This window comes from Pecten maximus, chromosome 3 (assembly GCF_902652985.1).
Source record: "Pecten maximus chromosome 3, xPecMax1.1, whole genome shotgun sequence".
Classification (NCBI taxonomy): domain Eukaryota; kingdom Metazoa; phylum Mollusca; class Bivalvia; order Pectinida; family Pectinidae; genus Pecten; species Pecten maximus.
In genome coordinates, this window is record NC_047017.1 from 9,689,986 (window position 1) to 9,703,606 (window position 13,621).

The 13,621-nt window shown below is 37.9% G+C and overlaps 1 protein-coding gene across 1 annotated transcript; it reads left to right on the forward strand.

Annotated features, from left to right (window-relative positions):
* Positions 1–337: 337 nt before the first annotated feature.
* Positions 338–9,200, forward strand: LOC117323140. The gene is made up of 2 exons (XM_033878174.1): positions 338–2,173; positions 6,646–9,200. The coding sequence occupies exons 1-2, from the start codon at positions 955–957 to the stop codon at positions 9,036–9,038; spliced, it is 3,612 nt and encodes a 1,203-aa protein (XP_033734065.1). The 5' UTR covers positions 338–954; the 3' UTR covers positions 9,039–9,200.
* Positions 9,201–13,621: the final 4,421 nt, after the last annotated feature.

Here is a 13,621-nt window from a genome sequence, read left to right on the forward strand (position 1 = left end):
AGATGAGTCTTTCGGATGATCTAAATATCAGTAAGTTGGAGTCGGACTTCAATATAAGCAATGAATTATTGAAGCCGCTGAAAACTTAAATCCTGGCAACAATTTTGAACCAAAGGTAAAAAATATATCTATCTTCGTATGAATAAACATAAGTTGTAACATGTCAGGGTGATTTCATGGAGATTCAGTCAGAAAATACCTCCAATATTGAAAACCCCAGTTCTGATTCTGATTTTGAACTTCAAATTTGTAATGAGTCTACTGAAGTCTCCGATTTCTCAACCCCCGACTATCGCGAAGGCGCACTCGCGGCGAAAATCATGGCAGGCAAATTTCATAGTGGAAAACTGTGTTTTATTTTATATTTGATATCTTGTAATTCAGAAATTGTAAATAATTTTATAAGTTCAGGACAGGGTTGTAAGACTGTAAAACTGGTTTACATATAATCTTATAACACAGCTTATTATCCAGTTCTTGTCATGAAAGATTTTATCAGTCGCTCTAATTAGTGTCTTAAGAAATGGAACAAAGAATAGCTTTCCATGCCACAGATTTTATTGCTCGAACCCCTAATTCAAATCTGTTGAGCTAATGATGTCGGGTCTTTTATCTAATACTCGCCTTTGTCCAAACCGGACACTGGTTTTGGCATCTTTGTACATAATTATCCCAAGGTGACTAATTGCTTTTAACGTAAGCGTGTTATGTAATGTATAAGGGCCCGTCCGCCCTGGTTCAGGGATTTGTTTGTTTTACCATTTAATTGTCCATGCGATTGCGCATGCTCACCTGTCCGGAGACGCTGTTTCGGTCAACTGTCTTGGTCACTTGGATTCGGACCAATAAAGAAGACAGACCTCTAAAAGCAGTTGTCTCTACATTATGTTTTACAGCATTCAAAAGAACAAAAGTTCCCGATGAAAACTTGGTGGAGTTTCCTCAAGATCCCATATGAAGGAAAGTTTGAAGGGAAGGAAAAACAACAGACCAATAAACTATCGGGTGCACCATTCACATTTTACAAGGTCTAACAGTATGTTATCAACTCCAACAACAGCAACAGTTTTTACAATCCCATCACCTGTAACCACATCCGGACCAGTGCAATCAACATCTTCAAACCAGGATTTATCTCAAAACGGACATACGGTAACAACTACCACTGATAGTTCAACTGTTCCCAGGGTAGCTGAAACCATTTCATCAGCACCGAGTGTTAGAAACTTACCACCACCTCCTTCCCCACCCATTCAGATACAACAAACACCAGTTATAATGTCTGGCATTGGTGTAACCTTGTCCAAATTTAATGGTACCGATGCTCAATTATGGTGGAACTCTATGGAATCATGGAGAAGATTTTTGAAACTGTCAGAGGAGGACACTATTGCAGCACTAGGCTGTAATTTCGAGGGCAGTGCACAAGTGTGGCTCAACAACCTGCCTGAAGAGTCAAAGTTGAACCTTTCAATTTTTAAGGATGCCTTCAATGACCGCTTCAATAAGAAGCAAATGGACATCAAATTTATGTCCATTAAACAAGGTGATACAGAGAACAATGATACTTATATTGCAAGAGCAGAAAAACAGGCTCTAGGACAGATGATGCCAGAGGAGGCCAAAGTGATGGTCATCATCCAAGGACTAAAACCTGCAGTCAGGAAGTGTGTTCTTGGAAAAGAACCAAAGTCATTTGCTGACTTACGTCATGCACTTGACATTGCAAGTGCTGAATTGGAGTGTGGCAGGGAAGACACAAAAGACATGGTTCAGATGTTTTCTACACTCATGTCCAAAATTGACAAACTAGAGTCAGTCAATTCGGTGCAGCACCAAAAACAATCCGAATCTACACAGAAATCCAATAGTGCTGATCAACATCAGCCATATCAGCAGCCTCATCCCCAGCCATATCAACAGCCTCATCCCCAGCCATATCAGCAGCCTCATCCCCAGCCATATCAGCAGCCTCATCCACAGCCATATCAACAGCCATATCCTCAACAGTTTCAGCAACCTTTTAATCAGCCATTCCAGCAGCCCAGCTACCATCAACATCCTCATCGGCCTCAATACCAGCCCCGGCATCAGAATAGACGTCACCATCACAATCAGCCACGCCAACAGGGAAGCATGAATCAGCAAGGACAAAACAGACCATGTGGATGTGGTAAGTTCTGTTCTATTAGACAAAATTGTCCCGCTTTTCATGAGATATGTTATAAATGCAAAGAATACAGTCACTTTATCAGAGAATGCCCACTAATTAAAAGGGATAGAGGTATGAATAATTACAATAATTGCTAGGGATACGCGCCTATCCCCACCAAGGATAGGCACCACCAAGACTAACCTCACAAACCTAACAAAGTGCTAAAAGATCTGTCTCCTTCTAAAAACTCTGCTACTCCACTAACCCCTAGTGAATGTGTGTCTTTAGTTACAGCAGTAGACAAGAATTCTGTAAGTGTTGAGGTTAATGGCCTTCCAGTAAAAGCACTGGTAGACACGGGTGCCACTATTTCCTGTGTAGCCTTGCCTATGTTGACTAAACTTTCAGTTGACATATCAAACCTGGAAAATTCTGATCTTAGTGTTCGTGTAGCTGGCGGTGAGATTCATCGTAGTCTTGGTGCTATATGTCTGTCAATTTGTTTTGGTAATGTTGCTATCACTCAAAAATTTCATGTTTTTAAGGAGTTTCACCAAGGTATGATACTTGGGATGGATTTTTTGGAAAACAATGGTGCTATTTTTGACATATCTGCAAAATTACTTCATATCAAAGACAACATTTCAGACACGACATTTTCTATAGATACAGATATAGCACTAGCTAGAACAAAATCTTCAGTCATCATTCCAGCAATGTCTGTATATCGTTTACCAGTCAAAGTTTCACATTTACCTCTAGGCTCACTTGTAATTTTAGAACCTTCCCCAACCCTTCCTAAGCTAAGATTGGCAGGAGCAAAGAGTATTAGTTATATCACATCAGGGAAGCTGTCATGTATGCAAATTATGAACCCGACTGATAAAGATATCAGGATTAAAAAGAACCAAACTGTTGCATCAGTCTCACTGTTTGAAGAAAAGTCAGTATTTTCCCTAGACACCCCAGTAGATCAATCAAATGACGTTGATGTTGTAGATCTCGAGTCAGAAAATGATCTATCTTTTGATCTTCAAGCTTCTGATCTGTCACAACAACAGCAGGATCTTCTCTCTTCTTTTCTGCACAACAACAGGTCAGTTTTTGCAACAGACCTGTCACAATTAGGAAAGACTCATGATTCTCCACATCGAATAGAAACATCTGATGAATTCCCCATTCGCCAACGTTTCTATAGACAAAGCCCAGAAGTCAAAGCTGAAATGAACCGCCAGATTGAAGAGATGTTGGATAATGATATCATTGAGGAGTCAACCAGTTTATGGCAATCACCAGTGGTCATGGTTAAGAAACGAAACGGTCAGTTGCGCTTTGCAGTAGACTATCGCAAACTCAATGCTGTCACTAAGCAAATTTCATTTCCCCTTCCACGTCTTGATGATGTGTTTGATTCAATTGGTGAATCACATGCACAATTCTTTTCTACTCTTGACTTAGCTTCAGGATTCTGGCAGATTCCAATGGACCCTGACACAGCACACAAATCTGCTTTTGTCACTCCATCAGGCGTTTATCAATGGAAACGCATGCCCTTTGGTTTAGTAAATGCCCCAGCCAGCTTTCAGGCCCTCATGACAAAAATCCTAAGGGACTTGAACTGGAAAATCTGTCTGGTCTATGTGGATGACATTCTTGTGTATTCTCGCACATTTGAAGATCACATCCGACACTTACAAGAAGTGTTTGACAGACTAAAGTTAGCTAATCTTACTCTGAAACCAAGTAAATGCTCATTTGCTCAATCAGAAGTCCACTATCTGGGACATGTCATCTCTAAAGATGGTGTAAAAGTAGACACTGCCAAAACAGATGCTGTCTGTTCTTTTCCAACCCCTAGGACTCAAAAGCAAGTGCGTTCCTTTCTTGGACTTTGTAACTATTATAGGAAATTTGTCAAAGACCATAGCAAAATAACAGCTCCTCTGAATAGACTTCTTAACAACGACATAGAATTCGAATGGACACCAAAATGTCAGCAAGCTTTTGATAATCTAAAGGATGCCTTAACATCTCCACCTGTTTTAGCCTATCCAGACCACACAAAAACATTCATTCTTACTACAGACGCTTCCACTGAAGCTATTGGCTATGTACTTGGCCAACTTGATGAGAACAAAAGAGAACAAGTCATTGCATACGGAGGTAGGTCATTGAACCAGCATGAGCGAAAATATAGTATCTCAGAGCAGGAAGGACTAGCAATCATTGAAGGCATCAAAGCCTATCATGTATATTTGGCAGGAAAGAAATTCAAAATCTTTACAGATCACAGTGCACTTACATGGCTGAAAACGATAAAACCAGAGTCAACAGGGAGACTTGCCAGATGGTCTGTATTATTGCAAGGCTACGATTATGAGATCATCTATAAAGCAGGACCAAAGAATGTAGTAGCTGATGCTCTTTCAAGACGGGAGTATGATAATAATACTGCTCCAGAATTGGAAGATGTTTTACCAAGTTCAGAGGTAAAAAGCATTCAGACTCAGCAGCAAGCACCTCTTCAAGTCAAATTTTTTTACAAAGGTTCAGATAGCAGTACAACCAATAGTCACACAGTCATGGAGGTCAGTGACCCTATTCCAGCAGATAGCATCTCCAAACTTCAATCAGAGTGCGTTGATTTTAATGGTATCTATTCATACCTAAGTTTAGGAGATCTACCAGCTGATAAGAAAGCTGCTAACAGAATTCTGTATCTTTGCAACCAGTATGTTTTACTTGATGGTGTTCTATTTCACATGTACCAGTCCCGTGCCAAACGAGCACAGAATTACATCCGACAACTTGCAGTACCAAGATGTCTGCGAGAAGATGTTCTTTTGTCTTATCACGACTGCCAAGCAGGCGGAGCCCACCTAGGCCTTGACAGAACTTATCGAGCGATTCAGCTGAAATATTACTGGCCAAAAATGTATCAGAATGTAGCAGATTACATCAGGTCATGTGACATCTGTCAACGAATCAAAAAGCCGACACACCTTCGTCATGCCCCACTTACACCAATGCCTGTCACTGATACTTTTCAGCGGCTCCATATGGATATTCTAGGTCCGATTACGACATCAAAAGAAGGCTACAAATACATTTTACTCATTGTAGACTCATTTAGCAAATGGCCAGAAGCATTTCCATTAAAGACACAGGAATCACAAGAGATTGCAAATGTTCTCTATAAAGAGATATTTAGCAGATACGGAGCACCAAAAGTAATTGTTAGTGATAGAGGTCAAAACTTTCTTAGCAAGTTAGTCACTGCAGTATGTGAAATCTTTCAGGTCACTCGTCATCTTACGAGTTCATATCACCCCCAAACAAATTCTACTTGTGAAAGAATGAATAGCACTTTAGCACAATGCTTAAGAGCTTATGTTGACAAGAACCAACAAAATTGGCCTGAGTTTCTACCAGGAATACTTATGTCTTTCCGTATGAGTCCCTCTACTCAGTCCTCAGATCTTTCTCCATATCATATTCTCTATGGTAAAGAGATGAACCTGCCCTTCGATACTTCTCTCATTCCTAAGGATGGTTTGAACAAGGATGCAAAGACCCATGTCTCACAGTTACTTAATCACCTGAAGTATGTAAAGGCTATAGCCGAAAGAAATATCAAACATGCACAAGCAAAGCAAAAAGAGCAACATGACAAGAAAGCTTCTGTCCCCCAGTTTAGAATGAATGATCTGGTAATGTTGCATACAACAAGAGTACCCCAAGGGTTGTCACCAAAGCTCCACAACCTCCTTGATGGTCCATTTTACATTGTCGACGTGGGACCAAATCACACGTACAAACTACGCAGATGTGATAACCACAAGGAATTAAAATCTCTAATCAATGCTAACAGGCTGAAGCCGTATACAAGTTCTAATTTAAAACCAAAGTTTGATGAACCTGTTGCACCACATGTGGTTCCACCTGTAGCACAACCTGTGGCTCCTAGGGTGCCACCTGCAGGGCCAACTGTAGCAGATGATAATGACAATGGGATTTCTCAGACAAATAGTCAACAAGAGAAAGATGCTGATAAGGCAAGTCAGCAAGACAGCAATGATACTACAACTTACAATGTTGAAAGGTTACTTCGTTGCAGAACACGAAATGGACGAAAGGAGTATAAAGTAAAATGGCTCGGATACAGAGACCGGACATGGGAACCGGTGGAACATTTACCTCAAGAGTTAGTTAGGATGTTTCATATAAAGCGCACACAGTCAGGAAAAGCGAGAAAACGAGGCAAACAGTCAAAATTGACTTGTTTCTCACAGTAACATTTCATTATAGGAGGATTTTCCTTAGACAACTATAGCGGTACCAAATCTTTCTTTAATTTCTCTCTATGTCTATCGAATAGTGTGTTATGATTTTGTCAGATCTCTGTCAATTTAGTGCTTGAGGATAGTCGACGATCCTTTACCGACATATTAAACGATTAATCTTTATTTTCCCCTCTCTGTCTTCTGTAGGTGTCTTTGGTCTTCCTCAAATGTGGAATATGATTGTGATGGCCCTCCTATGCGTACCTGTAGTGGTTAGTACGACGTCAGTACAAAGGTTGAACTACGGTATTCTGTTTGAACCAGGACAGAAGCTGCATCTTGGCCAGGAATATTGGTCGCATACCTTAAAGATACAGCTACCAACAAATTTGAACCTCCCAGATATCATCCTATGCAAGAGAAGAACATGCGAGTCTGCTAACTCTGTAGTCAGAACACTAAACAATCTCAGAACTCAGTGTATGGCAGATGTTAATGAGACGGTAAAAGAAATACATCGGTTGATTCCACATAGTTACATCCCGAACAGTTCACCATTCAGCTCACGCCGAAGTAAACGAGGTCTATTTGATTTTATTGGTGATATATCCAAATCACTTTTTGGTACTGCAACTTCCAACGATGTTTCAAACCTCAAACGCCACATGCAGATTTTGAATAACAATAATGTTAAGTTGGCAAAAGCAATGGCTGAAGAAGCTCACCAACTTACATCATTCATATCAACAGTTAATGACCGTTTCGATAACGTTATCAAGGCTGTTAAAACAAACCACGATCAAGCAATTACTTTATCTAACCAATTTGCCACTTCTTTGGATGGATTGGAACATGAATTTGTACTTTTAGAAAATATGATGTTAACACAAACTAATGCTACAACAATCTTAAACAAGCACTTAGAACATGTTAAGTTAGCAATTCATGATCTAGTCAAGGGCAAGTTATCTCCCTTTCTTCTCTCGCCTCATGTAATCAGTGACTCCCTAAAGCAAGTACAAAGTATAATGGTTAGGAAGTTCCCAGGATTTAATATTATACATAGGAATCCACTGTATTACTACTCATTTGCAAACTTTCTGTTTGCTAGGCACCATGGTAATCTGTATATTCTTTTACAAATTCCAATTTCGACCTTTGTTAAACCGTTATCTTTGTATAAGGTTTATTCTTTTCCTGTTCCATTGAATGCTACATCTACTCATGCTACACAACTACTTGGAACACCAGACTACTTCTTTCACACAAATGACAATCAGCATTTCTCAGTTCTGTCACATGATCAGTTGAGGACATGTACTAGTAATAATAACATCTTGTACTGCCCTTTCCATGTTGCTTTGTCCTCGGTTGCTAAACCATCATGTCTATCCGCTTTGTTTTACAACCACAAGGAATCAGTGAAAGAGACCTGTGATTTTCGGTTTGTTCCAAACTCCCTCTCACCTAGTATTAAGGAATTATCTCCCTCTACACTGTTATTGTATCATATCACTATGCTAGCATTAGATTGTCCTTCAGGTCAGAAAATTATCAAAGGATGTACTTTTTGTGTAATACAAATACCATGTAGATGTTCCCTAACTTCAGACAATTTGTTTATGCCACCACGCATAGGGACATGTAAAAATGAAACAAGAGATATATCAGTTGTTCATCCAATTAATCTGGCTTTGTTACAAGAATTTTTTCCATCATCTGAACATTCCTCAATCTTTGGCGATACATCATATTCCAAATTTGTCCACATCAAGCTTCCAGCATTGAAGATTTACAATCATTCTTTTTCTCAGCTGTTAGCTAATGATAACAAATTTGACCTAAGTCTGAAAAAGATTGCTCAAAAAGCTAAAAAAGGAGAAACAGTTTTTACTTCCTTAGCTGAGTCAATGATAGATGGACAGATTCCATTTGCTTCAGTTGAATGGCCAGATACTAGTGGTGTCATTGCATTGATAGGAACAGTTGTCTCTACTATAGCTATTGTATTAGTCTTTTGTTTGTATGTCAGATTTCGAAAGTTGTCAGCCTTACTCTTGCTTGCTCAAAAGTCTTCTGCATTCACTATCTCACCTAACGTTCCAAGTTTTCATTTCAAAGGCTTACCTGATACAACCACTCCAACCCTCATATCAGAGCATGTGTATAACTCACTTCTGACACCATGGCCATATGTTGTGCTTTCTTTTCTTACAACCACATTCATTCTCTTTGCTGTGTATATTATTTGGAAGAAACTAATCAATGTTCACAAAACTTCACTTCTTGTTGAACTTACTAATGGTCATGAATGTGAGCTAATCAAAGTGGCTTCTCTTCCTCTGTGCCCAGATAACTGGACCTTTTCTCCTCCAATGGATATCAGTAACATTTTTATCCAAGGTAATGTCCTGCCCATGATTCATTTTGAGTGGTCAGAATTTTCTGTTATTAACAATCATACTAAACAGCGTATCTACCCATGCAAAAGTTATCGTCTCTCACCTTTCCGAGCTAGAAAAATCAAAAGAATTTTGAATCAACCTTATACAGCATATATTTTGCTAGCACATCATGGCTATTTCTCTTTACTGAAGTGACTGTAACAAAAGGGACGTACAATGTCTAGGAACAGAATTGCCAATTCCATTCAAAACATACATACTGTATGTGAATAATGCAAAGAACTTTTTGTGAATTATGCAAAGAACTGAAGCTTGAAGTTTGATACATTTATGAGCTCATTGTAAATATTGTACTTTTTTTCATGTACACACTTATTTCATTTTTATGTCTAGATCTGTGAAAAGATTGATAAAATATGACAATGATTGTTTCGTCATATGTACTTTTTTAACTTTGTATGTTGTATATATATATAACTAATGTATAGTTTTCATTTTTTTGGTACTGAATTAAAGAGTCCACTACCAATTCTAAATTCTCCTAATATATACTAATTTTCGGGACGAAAATTTTTCGAAGAAGGAGGGATATTTCATAGTGGAAAACTGTGTTTTATTTTATATTTGATATCTTGTAATTCAGAAATTGTAAATAATTTTATAAGTTCAGGACAGGGTTGTAAGACTGTAAAACTGGTTTACATATAATCTTATAACACAGCTTAGTATCCAGTTCTTGTCATGAAAGATTTTATCAGTCGCTCTAATTAGTGTCTTAAGAAATGGAACAAAGAATAGCTTTCCATGCCACAGATTTTATTGCTCGAACCCCTAATTCAAATCTGTTGAGCTAATGATGTCGGGTCTTTTATCTAATACTCGCCTTTGTCCAAACCGGACACTGGTTTTGGCATCTTTGTACATAATTATCCCAAGGTGACTAATTGCTTTTAACGTAAGCGTGTTATGTAATGTATAAGGGCCTGTCCGCCCTGGTTCAGGGATTTGTTTGTTTTACCATTTAATTGTCCATGCGATTGCGCATGCTCACCTGTCCGGAGACGCTGTTTCGGTCAACTGTCTTGGTCACTTGGATTCGGACCAATAAAGAAGACAGACCTCTAAAAGCAGTTGTCTCTACATTATGTTTTACAGCATTCAAAAGAACAAAAGTTCCCGATGAAACAAACGTGAGAAAAAAGAGACGAGCTGATGAACTGGAATATATTATCCACTCAAAATGGAAAATGTGTACATGAAAAGAAATGTAAAATGTCACAATGTAAATGTAAATTTAAATGTTTTCAGAATGTCCCCGAGGACAGTAGAGAAGCCAGCTGCGATCGTACTGGTCTAAGTCGTATGAACAACAAAGACACTTCATAAAAACAAATGCAATGCTAGTTTTAAAGAAAAGAACTACCAAATCTGTACAAGAAAACGCACTTTAGAATACTACCTGCCCTCTGATGGTAGGCGGAGGCAGGTTTGTAAAAAGAATTTTTATCTACAGTTGCCATTTGTGAGAGAACCGTTACTTGTACATTGAAAAAAAGCGTCAATCCGAATGTTCAGATAAAGTTATCCTAGCGCGAGAAAGATCCAAGAACCCAATAAAGAATACATTCGTCAACATATCAACTCTTTCTCTGTTATTGAAAGTCATTACTGTCGCAAGACAACACAGCGGCGGTACCTGAGCAAGGATCTTTCCATTAGGAAAATGTACGACGCGTTGATACAATATCTCTGTGGGTAATGATGATGAAATAAACTACTGTTCGACAGCTGCACTGGTCAGCAGCGCAATCTGCCTTTCAGCATCATGTATCTGTATTCTGTTGGAAACTTACCAACCAAGCAAATATCTTATTGCTACTTTGAGAGAGGTCTTCTCAGAAAAGGGCGACTCGGTTCACACAACAATAGAGAACAGACATTATAAATGCCAAGAGAACAGAGCCTAAATACAAGGTCCCCCAGTTACAAAACTGGTGAAACATTCATGTGAAATAAAATCCACTGTTTCTGATATAAGAAAAGCGAGCCAACATAAATATTTTTTTTTATATATGAAATAGCTGCCACAGACTCTCGGGTGATTACAATACGCCACAGGAGAAAGAAGCGCACAATTACGACTCGTATCTCTTGCTATGATCTCAAACCAGCATACCAATCAACCCTTTCAAGATTAATTTCAAGATACAAAGATTTACAAGATCTATGCAAAAGAGGGCCTAATTCCAGCAATCAATCACGACTTCTATTCCCATCTCCCATGTACAGGTTCTGTATCTAATAGATTGCCTGAACCAAACGAAAGCAATGCTTCTGATATTGAGTTGGTGAGCGACTACTGTAATTAATTTCTTTTGGAAAGTTTCACATCTTTGTATCAGTGGTTACAATCCAGTACACTCGTAAAGCCTGAAAAAATACTTTATTTTCCCGAGTATACGATAGGCCTGCAATTATAACATAACTAATAAAGTATTTGTAAAGTAGATAACAGTAGCATGCGTAACGAGTTAAGTGTTTACAATCTGTGAACATCGGATTAAAACATTGTGGTCGAGGGAATAATATAATCAAACAATTCAGTTAATAAAATGTATGTCCCACGACAACTTTTCATCTCATATACGTACCAAAAGACTACAGTCTAGTTTTACGTTTTCAAATAGCATATTATTAGAAAATAATGGAATGTAAGTATCAGGTGTTAACATCATTTGTTTAACGTTGAATATCAAAAATGCATGCATAAACAGAGTTGAGAACCACATTATTATGTTTTGTCTGTAGCGAATGGAATTCTCATCATTATTTTGAAAACATGTATGAATATACTTACTGTTTTTTGTATTTTATTCAAGAAATCAGTGGACATGTGAGTTTTGACATATAATTTCAATGTTTGTAGATTAGAGTTAATCGATGATGCCTATAACATCCGAATCTAACAGCAGATTTACACTTTGATATAGAACTGTACATTTATTAATGTGTTTAAAGATAATAATATTGGGCCTCAAAATGCAAAGTTATCTTCCAATATGGCTGAATCACAATTATTCAGCAGTGATATTGTATGAAGTACTTCTATGAAAATCACCACAGATCACGAGCTTTAAAAAGTTAATCGAAGATATGGGAAATCTTGTTGCTTTCATGTTTTTCATACTAATGAGATGTATTAGATCGGCATTTGTCTTATATTGATATTGAGTGAGGTACATTAGTCAAAGTCCCCATAACATTGAATATTATAATGTGTAAAACAGTTACTTACTGTATTTCACTTTTACGTGTTAATGTTGTTCATTGATATCAAATACAGATCATTTTCTAATTCAATAGCAAAATTGAAATTAAAACAAGAAAATGCAGCAAAGCTGCTGGATAGAGGGGGGGGGGGGGGGGGTTTCCAGTAATTTAGTGGTAATCCGAGCGCCATAGGCGCGAGCAGAATGTTTTTGGCCAGAGGTCTGGAGGCTAAAATTTCGAAAAATGAAAAGATTATAGCAAATTTTGCAATCTTTCGGGGATAAGATTTCTCCTCCGAAAGAGAAGTTATTTGCTCTAGAATATACACAATTTAGATATATAATCCATTCTCCAATACACCGAAATGCAACAAAAACGATAAGCAAGAACTTCTGGAACAACGAAACTGTCGTCTGTTGACTCCAGTAGTAATATTCTGTGATGCACACATGACAATTTTCAATGTAAAAAGTTTTAGAAATTTTAAGCAATAATTGTATCCAACAAAGAATAAAAAAGAGTCTGGATGAACATTTTTTTCCGCACTTTCTTGCTAGACTTCCAGTTAATATTTCAATTAATATTCTATATTCAAATTACCGCAACTGAGCCTTCCGAAGTGTATGTAAACATAAATATGATCGGTTCAGTATCACTTCATTCGATAAACTTTATCAATGAACGTTCAAGTCAGCACAAATAGTCTTCTATCTTACCTGAAAAGTCCATTATATCCTTATTTAAAGATGTAAATGGCATAAGAAGACCAAAATTAGCTGATATAAACACTTATAAACGAACTTACCTTTCAAATTGTTCCCGCAAAACAAACTCTCTCCTCTCTATCGCCGAGCGTCTGCTTCCACTTGGCAACCATGGCACCTTGTCGATTTCCGGCCTAATCTCGAACCAACTCCAACTGTCCGACAGATATTTCTACTAAAATACTATAGAACTTCAACTACACATTTACTTTTATAATAAAATATCTATTGTATGAGAATTCTCTCGATTTTAGCTCTTGAAATCAGTTTATTTATGTTTCTTATTCATAAAACCCGCGAGATCTCGAAACCGCGATTTCCGGTTTACAGTTACTTCCGTTTTAGAGGGGCAAAAACAGATTAAAAGCCTCTCGGCAAAGACCGGCCTCCGGCCGATCTTTGCCGAGCGCGCTTCGCGCGCTGAGGCTTTTAAAAAAAGAAGAGTTTATGTTAGAACTGTTACATTGGCATTCCATATTTTCACAACAGTTTATGAATTCAAATCACCATTATCATCATTCCTACGAAGCAATTACGACCTGTTTTATTTACACAATGTTGTTGAAGGTGTACTGGTAAATGGTCGTAAGTGCCACATACGACCTTCTGTTTAACATGTTTCTCTAAATTGGTCAGTATCAAAAGGTCGTAAATGCCACTTACGACTTTTCATATCCAATTATCATCAGATTTGTTCAAAATAAAAAGGTCCCGAGGCAGGTTTTCGGCAATTTGACAGCTTTA

What these genes read in the sequence shown, in the direction of transcription:
- LOC117323140 (XM_033878174.1), top strand. Translation starts at nt 955, where the DNA reads ATGAAGGAAAGTTTGAAGGGAAGGAAAAACAACAGACCAATAAACTAT. An exon ending in AAACAGACCATGTGGATGTG is followed by an intron (nt 2,174 to 6,645) that starts GTAAGTTCTGTT and finishes TGTCTTCTGTAG; the next exon opens with GTGTCTTTGGTCTTCCTCAA.